This window comes from Caloenas nicobarica, chromosome 5 (assembly GCF_036013445.1).
Source record: "Caloenas nicobarica isolate bCalNic1 chromosome 5, bCalNic1.hap1, whole genome shotgun sequence".
Taxonomy (NCBI): Eukaryota; Metazoa; Chordata; class Aves; order Columbiformes; family Columbidae; genus Caloenas; species Caloenas nicobarica.
The window spans coordinates 38,164,179-38,187,123 of NC_088249.1; the positions used below are offsets into that span (position 1 = coordinate 38,164,179).

The 22,945-nt window shown below is 45.9% G+C and overlaps 1 protein-coding gene across 1 annotated transcript in view; it reads left to right on the forward strand.

The window, feature by feature from the left end:
- RGS6 (regulator of G protein signaling 6) overlaps positions 1-15,357 on the forward strand; it is a 90,931-nt gene extending 75,574 nt beyond the window's left edge. Inside the window, exons 14-15 of the mRNA XM_065635148.1 lie at positions 7,422-7,511; positions 15,253-15,357. Coding sequence (XP_065491220.1) covers positions 7,422-7,511; positions 15,253-15,357 — 195 coding nt within the window. The remainder of the gene's footprint in view (positions 1-7,421; positions 7,512-15,252) is intronic.
- Positions 15,358-22,945: the final 7,588 nt, after the last annotated feature.

Consider the following 22,945-nt stretch of genomic DNA (forward strand, 5'->3'; position numbering starts at 1 on the left):
ACCCCCCAGCAGCTCTGCCTTCCCATTTGTGTGTTTGGAGGTATGAAGCAAACCAGTTGTCTCATCAATTTACAGAGGAGCCAAAGCTAAATTTATGTGTTAACTTTTATCAATGCACTTTCCCACAAAAGATTTACATTGTGTTTCCAACTCTGTATCTACAGGGCTAAACAAAGGATTTCTGTGTATTACTCAAAATGAGCTCTCATTGCTTACAGTTATCCCTCTTGCTAAAGCTCCTTCTTACGTTCCTGTGCCTTCAGCCCAGTGTAATTTCATTTGTGGCCTGAAAAGAGGTTTTATGCTTTTTTAGTTTAGCAGTGAGGTTAGTCTGTATTACAGTATAATTATTCATCTTTTTTTTTTTTCTGTAGTAACAAAAACAACTTGGTTGAGTGTGAAGAAAATGCATCAGCTAAAACTCTGGGTGTAAATTATTGTGTCACTTAAGTAACTTGAGAGTGGCCAAAGAAATATTGCTCAGATTTTCCAGAGCAATTCACACTCAGGCCAAGACCCTTATGTGCCGTTTACCAACCTGAAACATTTCCTTTCTAAACTGTAAATCAAGGAAAGCTCAGCCCTCCCGCAGCAGCCAGAGTACCCATTTTCCCCTCGCCCTGCTAGACAGCAGTACTGCCAGGTACCGACAAGGTTTTGGGAGGGAGGCTCTCCCTGGCTGATGCATGCAGACGGCTCGAAATAGGCAGTACAGCACTTTAGAGAAGAGCGGGATCCTAAAAGCAGGGACCAGAATAAGCAGATCCAGAGGCGTTCTTAGTGCGGATTTGGACACATTAAGGGGAATTGGAGTAAAAAACCCTGCGTTTCCCTGCCTCCTCCCCCAGCTGGTGTTTTCTCATCAGATTCAGTCAGGGCAAGTGCAGAGGTCTTTTCTTCTGCAGCTTCTTCACTGCTTGCCTCAGCTCGGCTGTGTCCGCTACCAAGTACTTCAGCTTCCAGAGCTGATGCAGCATTTTTTCCTGCTTTCTCTAAAGTGCATTTCAGTGCTCCAAGTCAGACTGAGTGGCAAGTGATTGTAATTACTCCAGAAAATGGTTGCATCCATTAGTGGCACAGGTAACTGCTGGAGAGGAGGCGGTCTCCTTTCCTTTCTTTGGCTTTTTGGAAGATTCTGGTGGTGGTGTGGTAGGGGGTCCTGCTGGTCAGGCAGGATTGCTGAGGATGGGCTGGGAATGGTGAGACAGAGGGAGTAGGATACATCTCCAACAGCCCCTGGATTGCAGTTTTTGCAGCTGCAGTGTGTGTGTGTGTGCTGACACAGGGGTTAACTGGAGTTAACCTCCCCTCCTTTGCCACCGATGTCCGGGCAGAGCAGAGGTGCCAACACAAAGGCATTAGGCTGCTGCCTGGTCTAATTGGAAGGTGCAGCAGTTGCACACCGTGTGGTCAGAAAAGCATCTCCTTCCCACGTCCTCTTTGTGCTATGGAGATAGCTTTTCAAAAAGCAAACCCCTGGCAGGTCCTCAGCAGACATCCCTTATCATCCTTCCAGTGGAGGCCACAAGGCATTCACTGAGGCTCTGCTCTCTCATGTGCGAATCTGCAGTAAATTCCTCCCCAGTGCCCAGCATACAGGTAGAACAAACATTAACATTCATCGTGGTTTGCTGTTATTTATTTAGTTATTTAATCTACTGCTTTACATTGCTTATGGGATTTTCTTTTAATGGATTTGTCTGACATTCTGCAAATCTGTCTTGCAGTTGGCCAGCGGGGTGGCCGCTGGTGTTCACATGCTTGCAATACAAAGAGGTCTCCAAATAAAATCTCACTGCTTTAATGCCAGGTCTTGGTGATGGAGTGAAGGGATGCCCTAAAACAATCCAAAATATGTTAGTGGGGTAGCTACAGCAAGGAGATTTCAGACCAGTTTACTTTAAAAGGGCGAAGTGGGCCCTTGGGTCTCAAGTGAATCTCAACAGCTTCTGGCCTTAGTGTAAGCCCCCTGTAAAGGGCTAAAAATGTGCTAAATGGGAAACCTGTGCTTGAAACAAGCAAAAAATTTGCGATTTCCCCGTATTCCCCCATGTCATCTAAAGCTCACGGCTGTGTTTAGGCACAAACAGGGAAAGCTTTCTATCAGCAACTTCAAATGTAAGGGCTGTCTCATAACTGACTGGTGTTCAAAGGTAATGAGAACATTGTGCTTGGCCTTCACAACCCCCAAAAAGTCTCAAGCCTGTCACAAAATGTCACAGTGGGTAAGATACAGGTGGGATTAGAAATGGATGTTTAACCACCAACACTCTTCATCTCATGTATGCAATTCAGAGGGGAAGAACCAAGATTTTCTGCTAAAAAGAAAGGTTAACGGAGAACACAGTTCCTGAGGTCTACCAGGTGCTTTGTCCAAGTCAGATTTTGTTATTATTTTTTTGTCATTCAGGTTTTCTTCCCACATACTTTTCGGGTGTTCCCGAGGTCCTGCTTGGCTGCCATCCATGCCCTCCTCAGGGTCACTGCATTTGACTGCAAAGGGGGAGAGAGTCCTGAGATCACATTGCAGTGCATTGATTTGAAGCAGGTGCGGCTTTGAGACAGTTTCTGGTATCACAGCCACCTCCCACGTTCCCATCTGGATTGCAATCTTTCTTTTTTTTTTTTTTCCTCCCCCTTTCCCCTCTTGTCAAGAAAATTTACAGAGTTTGTCCTTCATCTCTTTCCAAAGATAGAGCTTGTGGAAGGAAAACAGCCGAGAGATGCCGAATCTTATCAGGGTTTATTTCCCTGCACTTAAGCTGTCAGCTGTAGCTGGGATGGGTTTTCCTCTTGGTTTCTTGTAACTGTAGAAAATATTTTTTTTGTGATTTACCTGACTGGTTCCTTTGTCTTCTAATTCACAGAAGTGACAATGTTTCCCCATTTAAAATTAACCATTTGTTCTCTTTTATATCGTGCAATGGCAATCGCAAGTGGAATGGTTACACCATCTGAAGTATAACTCTCATGGCACCAGCCCAAGTACAGAGAAGATGCTCAGTGGAGCTGGATAGTCCCACTATGTAGTTCTTCCCACAATGGAGGAGATGTGATTCAGGTGCCCAAACCATGAAAGCCACTCTGCCTTTTTTCTCAAGAAGAGGTGCATGCAGACTCCATTGTCTCTGTCGACTTGGTTTAGGATCTGGGGAAGAACAGTTCTGGGGATGTTTGAAAGCAAACCTGCTCTGCTTGCAGGAGTCTTGTAAGGGAAGTCTCATCAATGGCACGCTGTGAGAGGGACTGAGTGACTGGTCAGGTCAGAAAGCCAGGCCACCAGGGCTTGCTTGCACATACAAAGTCCATGCCTGTCTCCACTTGCAGCTGCCACTGCAGTGGCCTGGGACAGTGTCTTGCTACTCAGAGAGAGCTGGCAAGGCTGCAGGGGAGACCCATGGGATGTGTGATGCCTGTCATCTCCTAGCCCAATCTTGAAAGGCCTTTTTTTTCTGCATTCTATCTGTATTTAAAAGCAGGGTGCTACCTTGTTTAATGGTTTGATAGATCGGTTTGGCAACTTTTGTTAGAAGATTGTTTGGAATTTTTGTTTCTGCAATATGTTTCCCTAAGGGATTGCTGTCCTAAGTCTAGAGCAGGGAGCTGGGAGTCTGAGCCCTACCTGGGAGGTGGTACCCAGCAGTGGCTGGGAGATGCTGAGAAATGAAATGTTGCTCCTGCTGTTGTGCAGATGTGTCACAAGAACTTCCCATGGCACTTGCAAAGAAATGTCGCAGTGATAATTCCAGCCAGACTGCTCGCAGCACAGGAGACGGTAATGTCCAGAGCTGCAGCTGCATTATTAAAAATTACACAAGTAGTGGATTTGCTTTGTGTATTCAGGGAGCCAGTAATAATGAGCTTGTTACCTTACAATAAACAACTTTACAAAATGCAGAGTTCTCTCAGCAAAAGGACAGGAAGGCTCAAATTTCTTGCCAGCAGTGTCGGGTGTGTCAGAGAGTGATGCACGTGTGTAAAGTGCAGCACTAGAGATGCTGGCTGCAGTTGGAGATTTCAGTCTTTGGAGAGGTTATCTTCCCTCTCCACCACATGATAAAGAGGAGGAACAAAAGCAGCTGCTCAGTAAAATAAGTGAGAGACCAGTGGGTTACAATGAGCCGAAGTGAGTTAAAAATCTGTGATAGAAGGGACAAGCCAATTCGCACAAGTTGCACAGAGCAGCTAAATCCATGCAGACACCTCTGTTGAGAGGCCCCTTGCTCAGGCCTCCTCAGAAGAATATCTGTGGTTGCTGGACCTCCAGTAGCTTTCAATGTATTTAAGAAATGAGGAGCTGCCAAATGCTGTCTGTAAATTCTCAGTAGCAAGTTGCAGATTTCAGAAAGTATAACAGAAAATAACCTGGTGGCAAAGAACAGAAAAGGCAAAAGATCCAAACAAATGTCCCAGCCACTAGTGTTTCCCATCCTGCAGCTGGGTTTGTTGTGTGACTGGGCTGAACACAGACTGCAGCCCAACTGGAGCAGGAACCTTCCTGCCGCAGTCTCAGCAGGGATTTTGGCTGCAGCGATGTAAGCTGTCCTGTACTGTTGCAAATTGGAAGGCAGTCTTTGCTGACCTGAGCAACTGGCTCAGACTTCCAGCGGGTACTTCAGAAATGCAGTGCTGTAAAATAAACGATCAGCGTATCATTCGTGCCTCCAATCCAGAGCTTATTCAAAGCAAGCCCTTGGAATTCTTGCAATTAAGCAATAAAGTTTGCTTCTAAAGCTATGGATGTCCCGCCTTTCCCCATGCCCAGCCTTCTTTCTTCATTAGCATTCAAAGCCTAGGAATAGTTATTCCCTGTTTGAACATATCTTTGGTGAACAGCTGAAAGGTAGCTGTGTTCTGTTCAGTGATTCCAAGATATGAAAAGCAGAGAAGATGCTTCATACCAATTAGCTCACCGCAGTGGCAGTTGGGCTGTGGGTGTGCAACAGTCCTATTTTTCAGGGAAGGGCTTCAGTTAAGAAGTCAGCTGGTAGTTTATTTCATCTCAGGATCGAAGTAATTTTTCCCCCTTCCCACAGCCAGATATTGAGTTTATACTGTTTTAAGGTCAAAGACATGAAGACATGTTGACGTGAGCAAGAATGATAGTTGTTGCTGGTGTGCCAGTGGGCTGTATGGCCAGCCAGGCTCTGCTCTGCTGTGTTCTCCTTTGCCTGCAAACAGCTCATGTGATCTGTGTGGCAATGAAAACTGAATGCTGTGTTCCAAAAATGTTATTATTTCATTTCAGAGCAGACCCAGTTTTCTGGCCACAGGTAAAGAAACCATTTGGAGTCAAAAGGTAGTAAAAAAAATTAATCGTGTGTCTATCAAAACGTTAACCAGAGTACCCCTGTCATGCAGTGCCTTACCCGAGCCCCACAGCACCTTCCTGCCCACCTCAGCACCCCCTCCCACCAGCACCCTGCATGTACTGGTGCTGCGAGGGAGGACCACTAAGAGGAGGGGGGCTCTGGAGACCCCTTGGGGCCTTTGCTATCCATGGGCTACCAGGTGGCTGCCCTACTTATTCATCAGTTTCCTCATGGTCCTGGAGAAGGAAGGAGAAAGACCTTTAGGTATGCAGTTAGGAGGGTTTGTTTGTTTGTTTGTTTTTTCCCCAGGTAATTATGAAGAACTCATGAGGACGGTGTGGAGTCTCCTTGAGAGACCTTAAGAGGTAACAGTACAGATTAACTGGTCGCGATATGGTTGGGTGAAAATCAGCTGAATCCCACATTTCTGCTAGTTGAAGTACTTGAGAGAACGTTGGTGATGTAAATCTTTGCTCACACCAGAGAAACAGAAACCTTTTGATGACCATATCCACGACATGCATTATTTTCTCTCTTCTTGTCTCAGAGTGTATTTGGCTCATTCTGTCCTGAATAAATAAAACAAATGTCCCACAGCTGCATGCAAAATCTCATGGCAGTGCTGTAGGTGAGAAGTATGCAGCTGTGCCCTCCCTTGTGTTTTTCTGCAGCAAGGAAGGGTGACAGTTGCTAAATGGCTTTATACGAGCATTTCTGTTGCAGAATCTTCCGCTATCCTTCAGATAGATAATGCTACACAAATGAGGATTTGTCAGGTCTGAAAGCAAGTATGGAAGCAATACAAATTGTTCCACACCAGGTTGTAGCTCAAAGGATACATTTGTGCTGTGTCATAGGAAAACAGTGGCAGTTATCCCTCTCTTAGCAGTGCACCAGATAGTGCAAGAAAGCTGAATTAAGCAATTCTTCTGTGTATAGACAGGTCATCACTAATTACCCATGATGGTGAAGATAAGGGAATTCTGCTTGGCTTGTGAAATAAGCTATGTGACTTCAGTCTCGTTTGGCTCTTCTAAAGTTTCGTGTACAATGGCTTTAGGGCAAGAGAGAATATTTCACATTGTATAAATCAGTATAGATAAAATTGAGCATTAAATCGATAAAAGTAGTTCCTTGGGCAAAGTCTAAGAGAAATGTCCAGGGTGCCTTTTTTTTTTTTTCTCTTGAGTTCCTTTAGTGTGTTCTCAGTCTTTATTTGGTCAAAGTATTTTGATTTGATTTTCTTGGTGTTTGGAATAGTATATATTACAAATCCAGGGATAATTAAGCAAAGAAGAGCTGGCTGTGTTGAGGGATTCTCAGCAGAAAAGTAAAACTGGGCAAGGAAGCTGAAAAAGGGTGGCCATGAAGTTCTGCTGCAATGAAACACTGCTCTGTAAGTTTGAAGATGCACATAGAAAGTGCTCTCAGAGCAAGCTGGTAACAGTAGTTTGACTTGCTAGGAGAAAAAAGACCCTATGGGAAGGACTCATCTGACATACATAACTTTATACATGTGATGTAGCCATCCACATCTGAGCTAGTCATATAACCTCCCTGCATAGTCACCAGAGATACAGGCTTTTTCAGGACATTAACAGCTTGACTTGCTTTAAGTATATGTCTTAAGTGGAGATGAAACATGCCCAAGTATCAGTTCCCCTCTGTGAACAGGAGCGGAGTGCTGGGTGATAGTTCAAGTATCTATGAGTGGTGAAATGGAACCTAATCTGTGGGACAATTTCTGGTGTTTATTTCTTCCTTCTTGAGACATCCCAGTAGTTTCAGACTGGCCAGACACCTGCTTATAATCTGGGGACTTCAGAGAGTTGCAGTCTTTGCAGAATAACTCTGATTACTGAATAATGTGTGCCAGCCTTTGGGGTGAGGGCCATCTCTTTGTTTTGTGTTCGTGCAGCCCCAGGCACAGCAGGGTCGTGCCCCAGGATGGACCTCCTGTGCGCTACCACAACACAGATAATCAATAATAGCAGACTTAATTAGAACTTTGATCAGTCTCTCCCTTCTAATTCACTGTGTTTTAAATCCCTGTGATGTCTAAATGAGGTTTGATAACAATTCTCTCTCTCATTTCCTCCCGTCCCTCAGGAGCACATTTACAAGCTGATGAAGAGTGACAGCTATGCGCGCTTCCTCCGTTCGAATGCTTACCAGGACTTATTGCTGGCAAAGAAGAAGGTATCTGGTGGGAAGGACCTGCTTGCATCTCTTAGCACGTCTTGATTCTTGCCTGCTGCTTGCTGCTAGTGTGAAAATGAGATATTGTTTCCTTTTTTTTTTTTTTCCTTTAAGAAAGGAATGAGCACTTTTATTTTCTGCACTGGGGAGGCAGGGTATGGCATCCATATGCACAGCCTCAACATGTGTTTTGGGGAAAACATGGTGACCCAAGGTAAAAATAATATGGAAAAGCATCTTGCACATCTGTCTCCCAGACTCAGTGCAGGCAATTAAAATTGCATTGCCTCATGACAATGCAGAACCCATCAGACTGTTCATTACTGCTGCAAATTTCACCCATTCTGATGTTCACCTCCTTAGCCCCGTCATGTGATCTTCCCTTTGGATGCCTTACCTGGAGACCTCCCTGCAGTGATTCCCAGGCTCCTTTTCTCCCTTTCCTTTGCTTTTGGCTCCCAAGAGATGTTTCCTTTTCCTTGAAGACAAGAAACAATTGCAACCCATGCGGTAATCAAGAATTCCAGCCACATTTTCTCGCAGGAGAACTGGCTTTGAGCTCTTGGCCTTTTTGGTGTCTGCATGTGCTCTGCCAGCACCACATTTCTGCCAGGAACCCCCAGTTCAGGGTAGAAAAGGAGCGGGTACGTAGAATTATGGCAGCTCCTGTCCAAGTGTCACTTCTTTCTGAGGGGGCTGGGAGGTTAACTACTGATCTCTGCATTTCTGGCTGTGTTCAAATGCTTCCTGCACCTCCTGACTTATTTCCATAAGTCTGCCTGTCCGTCTGTGAGCATGTGCATGCGGGTACACGTGTACGTGTCCCACTTATATTTGGCTTCCAGGACCGTACATAAACTGACTCCTGGCTCCTGCAGCCTGAGTGTGTGGCTTCCCATCACCATCTTCCCTGCTGTTTTTCTGCTGCATTCTCTGTGTGCTGCCAAATTACATTTCGTCGGCACAATACAATGAAATCCCAGTGGTATTTTTGTCCTGATTGTCACTGTGTGCCCTAAAAGCATGCATATGGTGACAAAAGGAGGCAAACCCCTCTCTCTGCTGTGTCTGGGACTACTGGCAGGTGGATTAGGGGAAGGTAATGGAGGGCAGCAGTCAGCCTTATGTTTCAAAATGTCTGGTTTGAGACAGCATGAACCAGTGCTGCTTACATTTGAAAAGGTTAGACCTGACTTAGAGTTCAGAGGCTGTGGGAAAAGAAGGTGCAAGGCAAAGTATTCTGATGGTATAAAGCATTAAAACCTTTTCAATTTTTCTAAAAACCTTTGCCATCTTTCTACCCCTATCAGTTTATGGTGCCTCTTGGCAAGTCTCCACGGAATACGTGAGGGTTCCTGTGCTTCGAGGCAGGACAATTTTCTCCTTCTAGCTGAACCCATTCAAACCAGAGGTGGTATTTTTTGGTGGTGGGTTGGTTTTGTTGGTTGTTTTTTTCTTTTTTTCCAGTCTTTGTTTGCTGTCAGATCAAGCCCTGGATGTGTCAGCATGACATCCTCATCCCCCTGCAAACTGCCAGCAGAGTAGGTTTTGGTGTCATCTTAACACAGCCGTGAAAGTAAGAATTAAGTTTCTTTTAGAAAGAACTGTGGGTGCATTAGTAAACATAGCGAGGTACAAAAAAGATGATGGGTTGTTCATCGGCTTCACACAACGTGGGAGGGGAGTTGATGTTACTCCAGAATCTGTAAAGCTCTTTGCAGTCATGTTACATTGTGTTGGGCAAGTGAATGTTTCTGAAGCAGAGTAGGTAGAGAGATGCTGACAGAAAGAACATGAAGTTCCTTAATGCTGAGCTACACGGTAAGATCTTTAGTACCTTTGGTGCAGCTTTGAGAGGCATCCCCTTAAAATTCCTCTACATAGCTGGAAAGCAGAGAGAAGGAAAAGAGAAAAAACAGTGGTATATCAGAGCCCATGTGGATGGAGGATTTGGTTTAGAACCTGCATGCAAAGTCCTGGATTCACTGACGTCAGTAGAAATTCGCTGCAGTTGTTGTAAGTCTTTATGAGTACATCTCTCTGGGGCATGAGTATGCCTTGCCCCAAAGATGTCCTAATGTTGCCTGTTTACCACACTGATATGACATAGCCTTACCTTTAGTACTGAAAACAAGTTCTGTCAGAAGCATCGCATGATGGACTCGGGCTAAAAGAGTTGCTTGCACAGATCAAATTAATGTCTCTGTGGACTGAGATTCACATGTGAATATTTTGTGGGTAAGTTTATGTCATTTGGGATCTTTTGCCCCCCAGCACTGGGTTGTGGCAAGCTGAGAGGGCAGGAAAAAGGGACAGGTTGGCTGTGTGGCTAAAGCACGGGACTGAGAGCCACAAAATCCACGGGCTTCCCCTGGTTCCCCACTTCCTTTCTTATGTGGGGAAGAAAAGGTTCAGCTTTGCCTGCCGCATATCCTCTTCTCCTGTTGAATGGGAATAATAATAGCGACCTGCTCAGTGGGGAGGTAGCAGGGCTTGATTAGTGCCTCAAAACATGCTTGATATTTTTGAGGTTTGTAAGATACTCTAAGCTTGAAGAGTTACTTTTTCCCACACCGTGCAATAACCATGGATGTGGGAGCTTCCCCTCCTTGCTCTGGGAGTGCAGTAATGGAGGGGAGGGAGGGAGGAGAAGTTATGGGTCAGGGCTGAGATACAATGACAGAATTCTAGGGGAGACCAGCAATAGTAAAAGGAACGTATTGTTCACACCACTGACTGATGCAAGACAGTGGACATAGGCTGTGTACAGACCAGGCATATATACTTTGTAAATCCATTTAGTTTTGGGGTTTTTTTTCTCCATTCTTCCCAGTGTCATTATTACAAATAACCACAGTATTATTGGCCTTGATCCTTAGGATTCATGGTGCTCAGCAGGAAACATGAGGTTGGCCTCCAGCAAGGGTGTGATTGGAAGCAGTGAGCTGCAGAGGGGGAGAGCTGGGTGTAGCTCCTTGCCTCACACAGAAATCCTCCTCCCCTGCCAGGCTGGAGGAGGGATGAGGGCAAAGCCCTGTCCCCAGGAGGAACATCTGTACCGCCAGCCCGATTTGAGCTCAATGTCTCCATGCCCAGCCCTCCACCTGCAGCAGGTAGAAGTCACGGGGCTGCTGAAAGCAGCCGGCTCAGCAGTGAAGGGCTGGATGGTGCTGAGATCCCTGACCGACTCATCATGTTTTATTTGTGTATCTATGCAACACGTCCCACTTGTGCTGTGCAGGGTCAAGCATCGACCTGCTCCTCTTTCTGCTGATACGCACGTTACTGCAGGCTACTTTACAGCAGGTAATCACCACCGCACCATCCCTCCGCCCTCCTCCACAGTGGCCAAAGTGGTGGCTGGGTGTCCTTAGACGGCAGCAAGCCTCATGTCAGAATGAGTGCCATGACAAGCCTCCTCGCTTGAGGCAAGGAGGCGTTAGGGCTGGATGACTTGGCTGCAGAGCCAGGGTTTATTCCCTGAGGAAAGAGCAGCGTTGATTAGTTAGTGCACCATGGAAGGGGGTGGGCGTGCACCGGAGCTTTGTTAACGGTGAAGGAGCAGCCAGACATGTGCTTTGCTAGTTATTTTTGAGGAGAAGGCAGAGAAAGGAACAGAAAAGGTCTCGAGGCATTCTCCATTACTCCCTGTAATGGTGAAACGATGACATTGGCAGGCACCTGGCTGCTGGCCGAAGTGGCAGCTGAGCTGTCACGGCTCCGATGGCCATGGCAGGCTGGCGTGGGGTGGCTTCCTGCCATCCAGCCCTGCCCGCAGGCAGGGGAGCATCCTGGAGAGGCGGCCACAGCTGCGGTGCAGAGCGGCTGCGAAGCCGCCGGTGCGAGCCCCGTCACGGCGGGGGAAGAGCAGGTTGGTATTTGCTTGGTTTAGAGCATTGTTTTCCTCTCCAGCTGGTTCAGAGGAGGGTGAGTTCTCTGTGGTCCTGCGCAAATAGACACAAACCAGATGCAAAATGCTGCTCCAGCCATTTGGTAGCACCGTACACGCCCTTTGCTTTCTTGCTTTGGACAGGTGTACATGACTGCCTGAGAAGCCTGGGACCTGATCCTGGCCTTTCCCTGAGCCAGGGTCAGGGAAGTGATTATCCTTTCTTTTCATCTGATGTCATTCCTTCTGGAATACATGATTTTCACCAAGTTAAAGTTCAAAAAAACCCTACCCCAGACCCCAAAGTCTCATACCAAAGAAAGGATTCAGTAGCCAAGAAAATGAATCCTGGGATGGAGGGAGAGAGGGAGGGATGGAGAGATTTTTGCAGACCTGCAGTTCAGAAGACCAAGTTATGGGATGTATTTCCCTACTCCTTTTCAGATCCCTGGCAGAAAGTGTCGGCAAGGCAGTGGCTAGGAGCCTCGTGCCTTGAGGGACAGGCTTCGTTTTCAGCACGCACCTCTTGAAGCATTGCTTTTATCCAGACCTGCTGTCCCAGCTGCTCTATATTGTCCAGGAAGGTTCCCACTGTAAATTCTGTCCCCATCTCAGTTCCATCAGGGCACACATGACCAATTTGATTCAGTGGCAGGAGTTGGCTTGAATATTGTGAAGATGCTGAGCAATTTTCTCTAATTACTTCTAATGATCAGCATCAGCTGGTTTTCATAAGTTTTTTCTACTTACACTGTTCTGTGCCAGCAGAATCTACACAAAGGAACTTAAAATTGGGATGACTGGGTAAATAATTAATCATGAAAAAAGGAAAACTTGGAGGAGACAGTTAATAATTAGTGAATGGCTCCTAAGTGGTGAGGTCTATTTTTCTGCACCTACCTGGGCTGAAAGGTTTTCATCTGTAGTGGGGGTGGTCGTTTCATATTTTATCCAAATGCACATATCCTTTGCCGTTACCTGGTAGAGTCTGTTGGTGTATTTACTGGCAAAGATGCACCTAGGAGGACTGCTTGACATGTGTTTCTCTGCCTTTGCCCTGTGCACTTGCAGTGTGTGTTTGTGCAGACGCTGCAGTGGTGCTGCAGCGGGCACGGCTCTGGGGTCCGCAGCTTGTCAGGCACTCCCTGCACAGGACGCCAGGTCTGTTCATAGGGTTGAGAAAGGTCTGACTTGGTCTTTTTTTTTGTCGTCTTTTTTTTTTTTTTTAACTTTGTTATTTTAAAATTTCCTTCCTCTGCTGTGCAAGGCAGCCTCCGTGCTGTGCTGGAGGGATGCGGGCAGGCGGCTGCCTGCGCAGCAGGCTGCCAGGCACAGGGTCTGCAGGCAAGCAGGCAGGAAGAGCCGCGCAGCCCGCACCCACACCCACCGCCGCTAAAACTGCTCAGGCTGGCTCATCACTCTGCAGCCAGCCTGCATCAGCTGCTTTTTATTTTACTAGAAAATGTCATGCTTTGACTCAGAGCTGGATGTTACGGGGATGATCTTTCCACGCATCCAGCTGGTCCCAGCTTGCCATCCCCATGCCAAATGTGCAGGGTAGCTGCAGCCTGTGCTTGTAAGACGCTTCTGTGGGACACCGTCAGTGCTCTCTGTGCCCACTTCCTCACGTATGTCTTCAGCCATCCTAGGGAAACAGTCTTGTGTGTGGCCCTTTATGCTACGTGAGCTCTCAGCACCCCAACAAGGTGCTCATCATCTTTGGAGACCACTGTCCTGTTTTCCTGCTGGATGGGAAGCTGCATCACCTTTTGCTTGGTAGCGAAACCAGAGACACTACATTTTGATGGCAAGTGCAGGGGCACAGCATGACCTGTTTTCAGCAGCTCATTCTCCTTTGCCTCCAGTGCATGCCAAAGCTCCACTTTAAATGCAGTTGGGCCAGACACTGGTTTTCCAGCCCACAGCAATGTGATGCTGCAGACTCCAAGTGCCTTGATCCCCTAGGGAGCCTTGCAGAACGCTCTGTCTTTTGTCTAGGTAGTTCTTCTCTTGGGGGAAATTGTGCCTTTAATTTGGCAGCCGGTGGGTCTTGCCGTCCCTGCAGGAGACCCACGTGGAGGCCCAGTGCACGGCCATGCACTGCTGTCCTCGATCCCGCTCATCATGACGCGTTCAGCCAAGGCAGCAGGACCTCAGCCCTTCTCTGCCACCTCTGCTGTCTCAGGGTGCAGGGGCACCTCTGATGCAGAAGAGTTGAGGCTGGTATTTCTTTTTCATCTCTCACATGCAGGGAGAGGCAACTAACCCTTGGGTTTGTGCATTTTAAATAGTCCTTTGGGGAGTGTTGTACTGGGTACATCGCTGACTCCTTGCCAGCTAGGAAGCCTGCACTGTCACTTGGTACGTGCTCTGAGGCCTTGGCTCCATCCTCAATGTTGGCTAAAACAACCTGCGTTGAGCTTTCACTTTCAACACCACTTTTGGGACATCAGAGCTGATGGTGTGACTTGCTCAAATGGTTATAAGTGGGAAGGTTGCTTGATCTTTCTTCTGGACAAAGAATATTGCTTGTCTTAAAAAGGCCTTGTGGTCTGGTCTCATCTCTGACAATGCAGCAGGGAGAATCAGCCCCATGTCCACCTGGGATGCTTCAGACCAACCTTGTAGACATCAGAGAGCTGTGACAGATGTGATGAACATGCAGAAGACTCAAAAGGATTTACCTAGATTCACCTACACAAGTTCTCATCCAATTTATGTGATATGCTTTTGGTTTCTTTACATCTTCTCTATCTGGTTTTTGCATTGGCGATTTGTCCTTTGGGTTGTTACTGCAGCTGAATCTGTGGTAGATGAGCACCTCCAGAGCAATGCACTCTTATGCATCATCATGACTGTGACTTTCCCTTACATGTATATCCCCTTCGGTCCAGTTCTACTTCTGTCTTATCACCTCTGTTTTGCTGGCTTACCACGTGAAAATAAGTTTCTCTCCTGGAAATCAGCAGTGTCCGCAGCTTTCTGACTGAAATGAGGTTTCCTTCATATTATTGAGTTTCTTCTCCGTAACAATTTTTTCTCTTACGTCTTCCAGAAAATATGCCAATAAATTACTTAGTTCTTCCTTGTTAGCAACAATTAGATCTCCCTTGTGCCAAATGAATGAAGCGCTGCAGTGAGCAACCTTCTCAGGGATATGTTAATAAAGCCACGATGCACACGCTTGTCTTCTTGCATATGAATAGTCCTATACTCCAGATACAAAAATATCCGTGCCCCAAATCTGCCTATATCTTTCCGTGGCCTTGCACAGACATACATGTGCTGTCTTGTGTTTTGATGTAGCCAAACTTACTGGAAATATGCTTCTGGATAAATAGAGGAGTGTAGGTTCCCTGGCAATGAGTTCGGTGGTGGTTTTCTTCCAACGCTCTATTCACTCGCGCATTGCTTTTTGATGTTGTAAAAGTTACTGTGATTTTTTTCATCTCTCTAAGCAAGTAGGTGGGAGTCCTGATCAGTTGTTTGGCAGATGGTAACCAGAATCAGAGATCCCAGCTCAAACAGCAACAGAAGGAAGATTCAATGAACAAGAAATCAATAGCAATAGCTGTGAGACACAGCAATGCATAGACCTGTTTGAACCATTCAAAAAACGCACAGAAGAAAAGGTGGTATTCTCCAAGAGTAAAAGTAGTGATGTCTCTCATTCTTTAAGAGATTTTGATTTCCTATGTTTGCCATTGCAAACATTGATTTCTGCTTTTTAAATTTTTTTACAACTTTTCCCCCTTGCTGCTTCCTTATATTTTGCTGCTGTTTTGAAAAACTGCATTTAAGCTGAAGGGTTTTTTTCTGTATTTTTTTCTCCTCACTTTTTTCCCTGTTAAGCCAGAGAATGAGCAAGGTCGTAGAACTTCTCTAGAAAAGTTCACTCGCAGTGTGGTAAGTTCCTTTTCTTTTCCCTACTCCCTTTCCTCAGAACTTCATTTTTAGTTGGGGGAAATGTGGATGCTTGACTTTTTATTTCATCCTTTATTTTTGCAGCTAGCATCTTTACATCTTATGTTTTAAACCTGTAGCTCATCTAAATAGTGGCTGTAAGGAAAGGGGCGGGGACGGGCAGCAGAATTCCATAATGCTCATTCTAGCTTATCATCACTGCAGAAGCAAATTGATTTCTGTCTAGAATTAAACGCAAGGTTGTCTTCTTGCTGTGTTCCCACTACAGTATTTGTTGCAACTTTTCCTTGTGCAATGAAGTAGAAGAGCATGGTTCTCATAGCGCTGTTGCAACAGTATCCGTATGGTTATATAGTGCATGGTTAATCACATCGTATGTATGTACACATACATATCCACCCACAGCACTGCAGCCGCTTACCTCCATTGCCCCATCTGTCAGTGCTCATGTAAATAGTGATGGGCGATCCCCTTTGACTCGTTCATGATACCGATATGGGAAAAGGAGCACAGTAACAGCAAGAAACACAACACTGTTAAACCTTTTAGATAAGGGCACAATGGGATCTCAAAGGCAGCAGACAGATGTCTTCTCCTTTCTTGTCCTTTGCCAGTCTCCAACCTCCAGCCAGTCCTTCCAGGAGGGGAAACTGGTCTGGCCGTGAAGGGATGCTGCAGCACTGGGCACTGGCCAGAGCTGCTTCTCTCCAGCCCCCAGGGCAGGACCCCAGAGCTTGGGCAGGACCCACTTGTGCCACTTGCTTTCAGGGGTCTGCGTGTGCAGCAGATTTCCTAGAGAAAGGGAAGAGTTAGGAGAGGGGGCAGGACCAGAGGCAGATGCTGCAGGTGGGGTGGAGGAGCAGGGATACTGGGCGGCAGGGGGTAGGACAGGGCTAGAGCCGAAGATACAGCAACTGGGTCAGTGGGGAATTACTCTTGCGTGGCTCAGTATCAAGTACACTTTGACTTGGTATGTCATAGGGTTTTGGCATACTGCTGTGGTCTTAACGTGTCGCCCATCATTAGTTGTAAGGTGATACTGGGACAGCAGAGTCATCAAATGGTTGATTCCTGTAGAAGCTGCTGTACAGAGCAATTATTTCATAGAAAGTTCATAGACCTTGTTATGGCTTTATAACAGCTTTATAATGAAGGCATTGGAGTATGTGTATATACAGTACATATGCCTGCATTTGTGTATATTTATACATTGTGTATATTTATACATACACTATATACGTACACATGGCATATAAATAGAAAATATTTGTACATAGAGATAGAAAAGGGGAAACTACGCAGGTAAGTGTGAGCTGTTGTAGAGCAAGTAAGGCTGAAGGGGTTCTTTCTGATGCTGCCATGCTACTGCACAAGCAAACCCAAATGTAACACGCAGAGCTTTGTAGTATATCCACTGGCAGAATTCCTGGGGAATGTATTTATATAGCTAATGCATATGCACACATTTAAAATATGTTGATACAAAATATATCACTATGCCCATCTGCATATTTACTACTTTCTAAGAGTCTGCCAGAAAGAGGAATAGGCAAGATTTTTTTTTTAAACAAACTATGCAGAAATATTTACACCGAGTGGTAAATTCTGCGCCCAGATTTGCCAGACACATATAAGAGTAACTCTCGCTTTACAAAACTGGCTGGGTTTATAGTGACACAGCCAAGGACGGATTTTTCTTATATTTGATTTGAAGGGTAAATTGACAAGCTCAGTTTGGGATGGTAGATTTATAATGTAAGTGCCTGTAAAGAAAATCTTTGTGGATTGGTTGGCACTTTAGTTCATTTTTGTCTTACTGGCTAGCATACTGTAAACATTTTCTTTCATTTTTCCTAATGCAGATAGAAAATGTCATCCTCTGGTGGCATGGTGGCTACCAGAACTAGGAAAGGTCTGAATTTTTTATGCTTTGCATTATGGCAGTTTGTCACTACCATCAGATGAGAAAATAGTCACTATGTTGACATGTCATGATGTCCTCGGAGGACAGCATTACCAAAGCAGTAACTTTGGGGTGTACTCAGGGGACTAAATTAAGACGAAGTTCATTCTGCATGCTCTAGTTCTCCAAAATGCACTGCAGTTCCCTGACTGCGTCGGAGTGGAGCAATACAGCGGCCCTCGTTCCCAGAGCTCCACTATACTTTAGTGATTGCTCATTACAGGATCACATATTCAAGCTGACCCCGCACAGGCATGCTGAAGTTAAGCATATGCTTAAGGTTTAGCTGGAACAGAGCCTGGATGCTCAGCTCTCTTCAGGAGGAGGCCCTAAGCCCATTTTTCAAACAGAAAAATACGAGGTTAGTTTTCCAGTGATGGCTGTAAGGGGAATGTCCAAAACAACCAGGGCTAGAAGTTCATTTGCTTTAAGGAGCCATCACCGAGGTGCCGCTATGGCAACCAGACCAGCCATACCATCAGCCACCCCTGGACATGGGCCACCTCCAGACCGTGCTGCTGTTTGGCACTGGGAGGGTGCAGCAGACCCCTGAGGAAACGTTCAGTTTTGGCTATGACATGTCACCCAGCGCTTCGGGAAATGACTGAGAAGAGGGTTGTGCAATGGCCAAGAAGAGGGTTGTGCCCACCGCTGGTCAGGTCCTCCTGTCACGAAGGGCATAGTTTGCAGTGCCTCTCTCTCTGGGTTCCCCTTGGAGCAAGGGGACGTCTGTCTGACCCGATGCCCGTCGTGCCAGACATCCTCAACCTCCTCAGCTTTCCTGCCTGAAGTCTGCAGCCGCAGTGTCAGTCCGTGTTTCACGGCAGCCCCCACCACGGCCTGGGCAGTGGCTGTGTGGTCCCAGGACCAAACATCAGGGTCATCGGTCATCTGGTGAACACCAAAGGGCCACATCCACATGAAAGACGAGATCACTCCAGGGCACGTGTCACCCAGCACTGTTGGGGAAGGGGGCGGCAGATAATCTTTCTTGCCCTGTTCAGGTTTTGAAGAGTCCTCAAAAATATGTGGGCAGCACAGCAGTAGGATAGACATCCTGGTCCCTGACCCCTTCAGCCCTGTGCAGGACTCCCGTGCCCTGAAATTGCAGTCTATAAAGCTAGGCTGGCTCTTCCATCTTCTCCACAGTGGCCCTGAAGAAGGGTTGATCTCAGGGAGTTGCAGATCTGACAGTCTATTGCATCGGAACACTTACTAATCCGCCTCATTTAAAAAATGATGGCACTGCGCGTGGTGGCAGGTTTATCTTATTACAGTTTTCCTTTTGAATACAGCAAGGATTGACATTATGAAAGCAGAGTTAGACTGTCTTCTCTCCCAAGTGAAGACAAATGGCATCATAAAAATCAGACATCATGTATCATATATGTTATAAATAATACCTGGTATTGAGGTAATAACTTAATTTTAAAGACACACATACACACGAATCCATATATCTACATCCCTCTCTTCTGTCATATTTGATCATCTTACTAATTAAAAGGAGCCTGCTATACTATTTTTAGCCATACAGTCTCAGCCTAGCTGTTTAAACCACTGTAGTTTCCCATCTGCTTTAGGAATGATTTAATAATCAGATAGACAGAAGCTTAGTTCTCATAAGCTAAGATGATCCTTTAGGGCCAAGAGGAGAAGGAAAATATATTTTAATGAGTACATCTAGGGAATCCACTGCTGCTTTTGTCTTGCAAAGGAAGCCACCAAGTCTCTGCCTAACTTGTGGTGGTGGCCATGTACATTTAATAAAGGGGGAAACAGGAGGGGTTTCCTTTGTCGTATCTTGCATCATCTCGAGTATTACCTCTAAAAGCAGCCATGGTTACTCCAGCAGTAACAGGGATTAAACCTATGGATACCAGCTTTGGCATGTAACTTAGATAAGCTGGGCTACAATACTCGGACTTGAATTCAAACTTTCCTAAAATTACTATATTCCAAGGAAGGGATTTCCGCTGTAAGAAAACTGATGTTCAAGTTTCTGACTCAATATTGAGGTGGTGACCCAATGCTGAGAGGATCTCTGCATTTTATTCCCAGCTGACTTATTTTTAAAAACAAAAGACGCATACACACATACAGCTTTTTCAAGGATCAGAGTTCTCCGTCTTTGCGCTTTAAAGTAGAAGAGAGTGGCCAGACCAGTTGATAATATTGTTTGTTCAGAATTTTTACAACTTCTATCTGAACCAACTGATGTGGCACATCGTTAGTTGTTACTTTCCTGGACTGAAAAAGCTCTTTACCCAAAGAAGGTAGAGAAGCTCTTGTGCATCTGTTCCACTGCCTGAGGACAGAGAGCAGAGCTGCACAACCTGGGAGAAGCAGGAGGTGTTTGCTGGCCAGAGCCCCTTGTGAAACAGCCCAAGCCATGGCAGCACCTGGCAGCTCCAGGCAAAACCAGCAGCCTCAGCCACAGAGTGCCACACAGGACTGCGGGGCCAAAGACGCAAATGCCAGACTTCTGGCTGGATATCGGTGTCTGTGGGAAATCCCTTTCCGTGTATTTTCCCTGTCTCCTTCCCCAAGCAGTCATGGCCCAGTGCGGTGCATGCAGAGGCGTGATGTGCACAGCGCTGCCGCAGCTGCTTACCTGCATGCTTGTACGTGGTCAGCCACAGGCCACACTTCATCTTTCATCGTTACAGTCTGTAAAGAGTGTAATACTTGACGGGAAAAGGAGCCCTTCTGTTAAGTCCTAGAGGAAATGTGAGTATGTAGTGAGACTTAAAAGACTCGGGAGATTTATATTAATGTCAGCATTGCAGAAGACCCCAGATATAGAGAAGACATGTGGTGTGAAATGTATCAAGGGATCAGGCTTTTCCAGGTGATAAATTCAGCTCCATGCAGAAAGCGAATAAGGTGAAGGAAGGAGTGGTCTGTCTTCAAGCTGCACGCAAAGTAGACTATAGATTAAGAATAAAAATTTTCTAACGAGCTTTCTTTAAAGAATCCTCGATGTTATGGATGGAATATTTTGTATGGGACAGCAAGTCAATGAAGACCAAAGACTGTCTCAGTTCCCGGGCATAGGTGAATAGCTGAATTGACAGCCTGGCCTGGCTTCATTAACCATATGAGACAGAGCAGCAGTGGGCAGAACGCAGAAGCTGGTAAGCAGGAGCTGCTGTAGTCCTTGTGTTAGAAGCAGCAGGGTGGTTTTGTTTTCTTGTCCAGGAGCACTGGGGACAAAGTCCCACATTACATCCTTAACAAGTGTGGAGCCACCTTCGTTTTTCATGCAGAGATGACTTTTACAGGGACAAGAATATGACTGGAGATCTTGTATTTAATACAATTGTCAAGCTCAGTGGCTAGGATGCTTTTTGTCTGGAGCCTAAAATGCCCTTCTCCTTGCAGTGGCGCAAACTGGCATTTTCATGGTAGCACTTCCCCTGCTTTAGTTTTCTGGTATCTTTTGGCTATTTTATACTAAACTAACCTTGGCTCAGAACTGTAAGTGCATCCTAGTTCAGTACTAAGTGAAACCCAAAGTCCCACATTTAGTTTCAGTTCCATGTACATTTATTCATTTTCGTTATACAGCTATGAAACCCGTAGTGTCTACTCTGCCTGCCTGGCGGGCCCCTCATAGATGCTGTCAGCAATCTTCTCTTCCAGCTCCATGTTGTTATCCTTTTTCTTCCCTGCTGCCGCTTTCCCATCTTCCTGATCCTCAGCTTCATCCCTTGGCCACTGCTACTACTTTGTGCTGGGTTTTATTCATTTTGGCTCATCTGCTGTTGGACACTCTGACTGTCCTTGTCCTGTTCGTAATTCGTGAGCATGGTGTCACACACATGAAATGCGTTGATGGGATCTTATCTTTCTCAGGTGAACTGTGTGATATTTTGCACAGCTCTGCATGACCGTGATGTTTTACAAATACTAACCATGAACACAGTGAAGAAGGCATAAGGCTGGAGAAAGAATTGCTGCCTGTTATCATCAGGACTCTCTTTTTAACTGATTCCTTGATAATCTGATAGAACTGTCATATACTTAACAGCTTTCCCACTTTTTCACTTTCCCAGCTCTACCAGCATGCATAAACAGATAACCGTTTGAGGGCCTGGAAAGCATTCACAACCTGCAATATAATAAGAACAAAGGTTTAAGCCATTATGGGTAGACAATAGTGGCAGAAAAACTGGAATGTATAAAAAGGTGATACCCTAAGATGCTGGTGAAGTGTGTATCAGAAAAACAGCTAGAAGGGAAGGATATAGGAATGCCAAAGTTCCTTAGATTTGGCACCAAGAAAAGACATCTGGGAAAAGGGTTATTTTTATTTTTGGAAGATATTTTGCTTAAAAAAAAAAAGTGCTTGCTCCACTGCTCCAGTGATTACCAAATACTGGCTTTTACTGGGAAAAGGTAATTGCATTACATAGGTGATGGAAGGCATCAGAATGTACCTGAAGCATGAGAGGATCCAGTCAGCATTTGCATCCTGGCATCTGCTTGTTCTCTTTTGTGCAATAGTCAGTACCCAACACTGTGGAGGACCGGGTGCATGGCCGGCACAGTGCATGTATTGACTGGTTGCTGCGTGCTTGAATACATCACATCTATTCCTAGTATCAACATAGTACCATACCTGGAAAATGTATGTACTGTGTAAGCTCATGCTGCACACCTGTCAGTTTGGTAAGCGGTAAGTTGCATGTGTGCCATGTGTTTTGTGTAGTCAGTTCCGTATACGGGGGCTCCTTTAAAAGATAAGTATTCATCATTTCTGGTGGGTAAGTTATTCTTCTCTTCCTAAAACCACCGCTGTGTAGTGCTGCTGGCACAGAATGGCAGCTGCCTTTTGCCCACGAGATCTCTGCCTTTCAGCGGTGGGTGACTGATCCCTGTGTGTGTGGTTTGTGAAGTGCTTTGGGATCCTTCTGGATGAAAGGCACTCTGTGGGGCTTAGGATATGCTTACTGTTCATTTACTGACTCTTATTCTTGCCACATACAGACTTTGGAAGATAAAATTTGGTAGCTTCCTACTACAGACAGGTCGAGCTGCTAGCTGCAAATACCAAACCAGGACCTTAGCAAGGTCTTGGGAGGGGTGAGCAGGCTTAGGCAATGCTGTAGTTTCAGTCAAGCTTATACTGATACTCCAGAGGGGCTTGATATTTCAGTGGTGTTTTTGTTTTCCTCTGACTGTGCAAGGGATTTAGATATCTGGTTCCCAGTCCCACTGACGGCAATTAAACAAGCTTGAGTCCATTGCACGCAAAGGAAAGAACAGAATCGCACCCTGCCCGAGAGCTAGACCAGCATCGCGCAGTAACAGCATTTTCTGAGGTGGCTCGAGAAAACACTCTACTGCACCATTGCATACTGGCTGCAGTGATCCATCTGAGCCTTCACCTTCACTTTTTTTTTTTTTGCTGGAGGGAGGGCCAGGCCCTGGATTCATGGCCCAAGGCTGCCCACCTGGCAGGGCTGTGCTCAAGTGCCCTCCTTCAGCGTAGTAAGTTTAAGCAGTCCATAGGCTGCTTCAACTAATGCCAAAATGGGCTCAAACACATTGTCAGATACAAGGAGCCCAGACCACTCCATAGCAGAAGAGAATCTTCCTCCCGGTGCTGGTGGGATGGCAGACGAGAGCTCCAACCATTATGAAGCTGTTCTA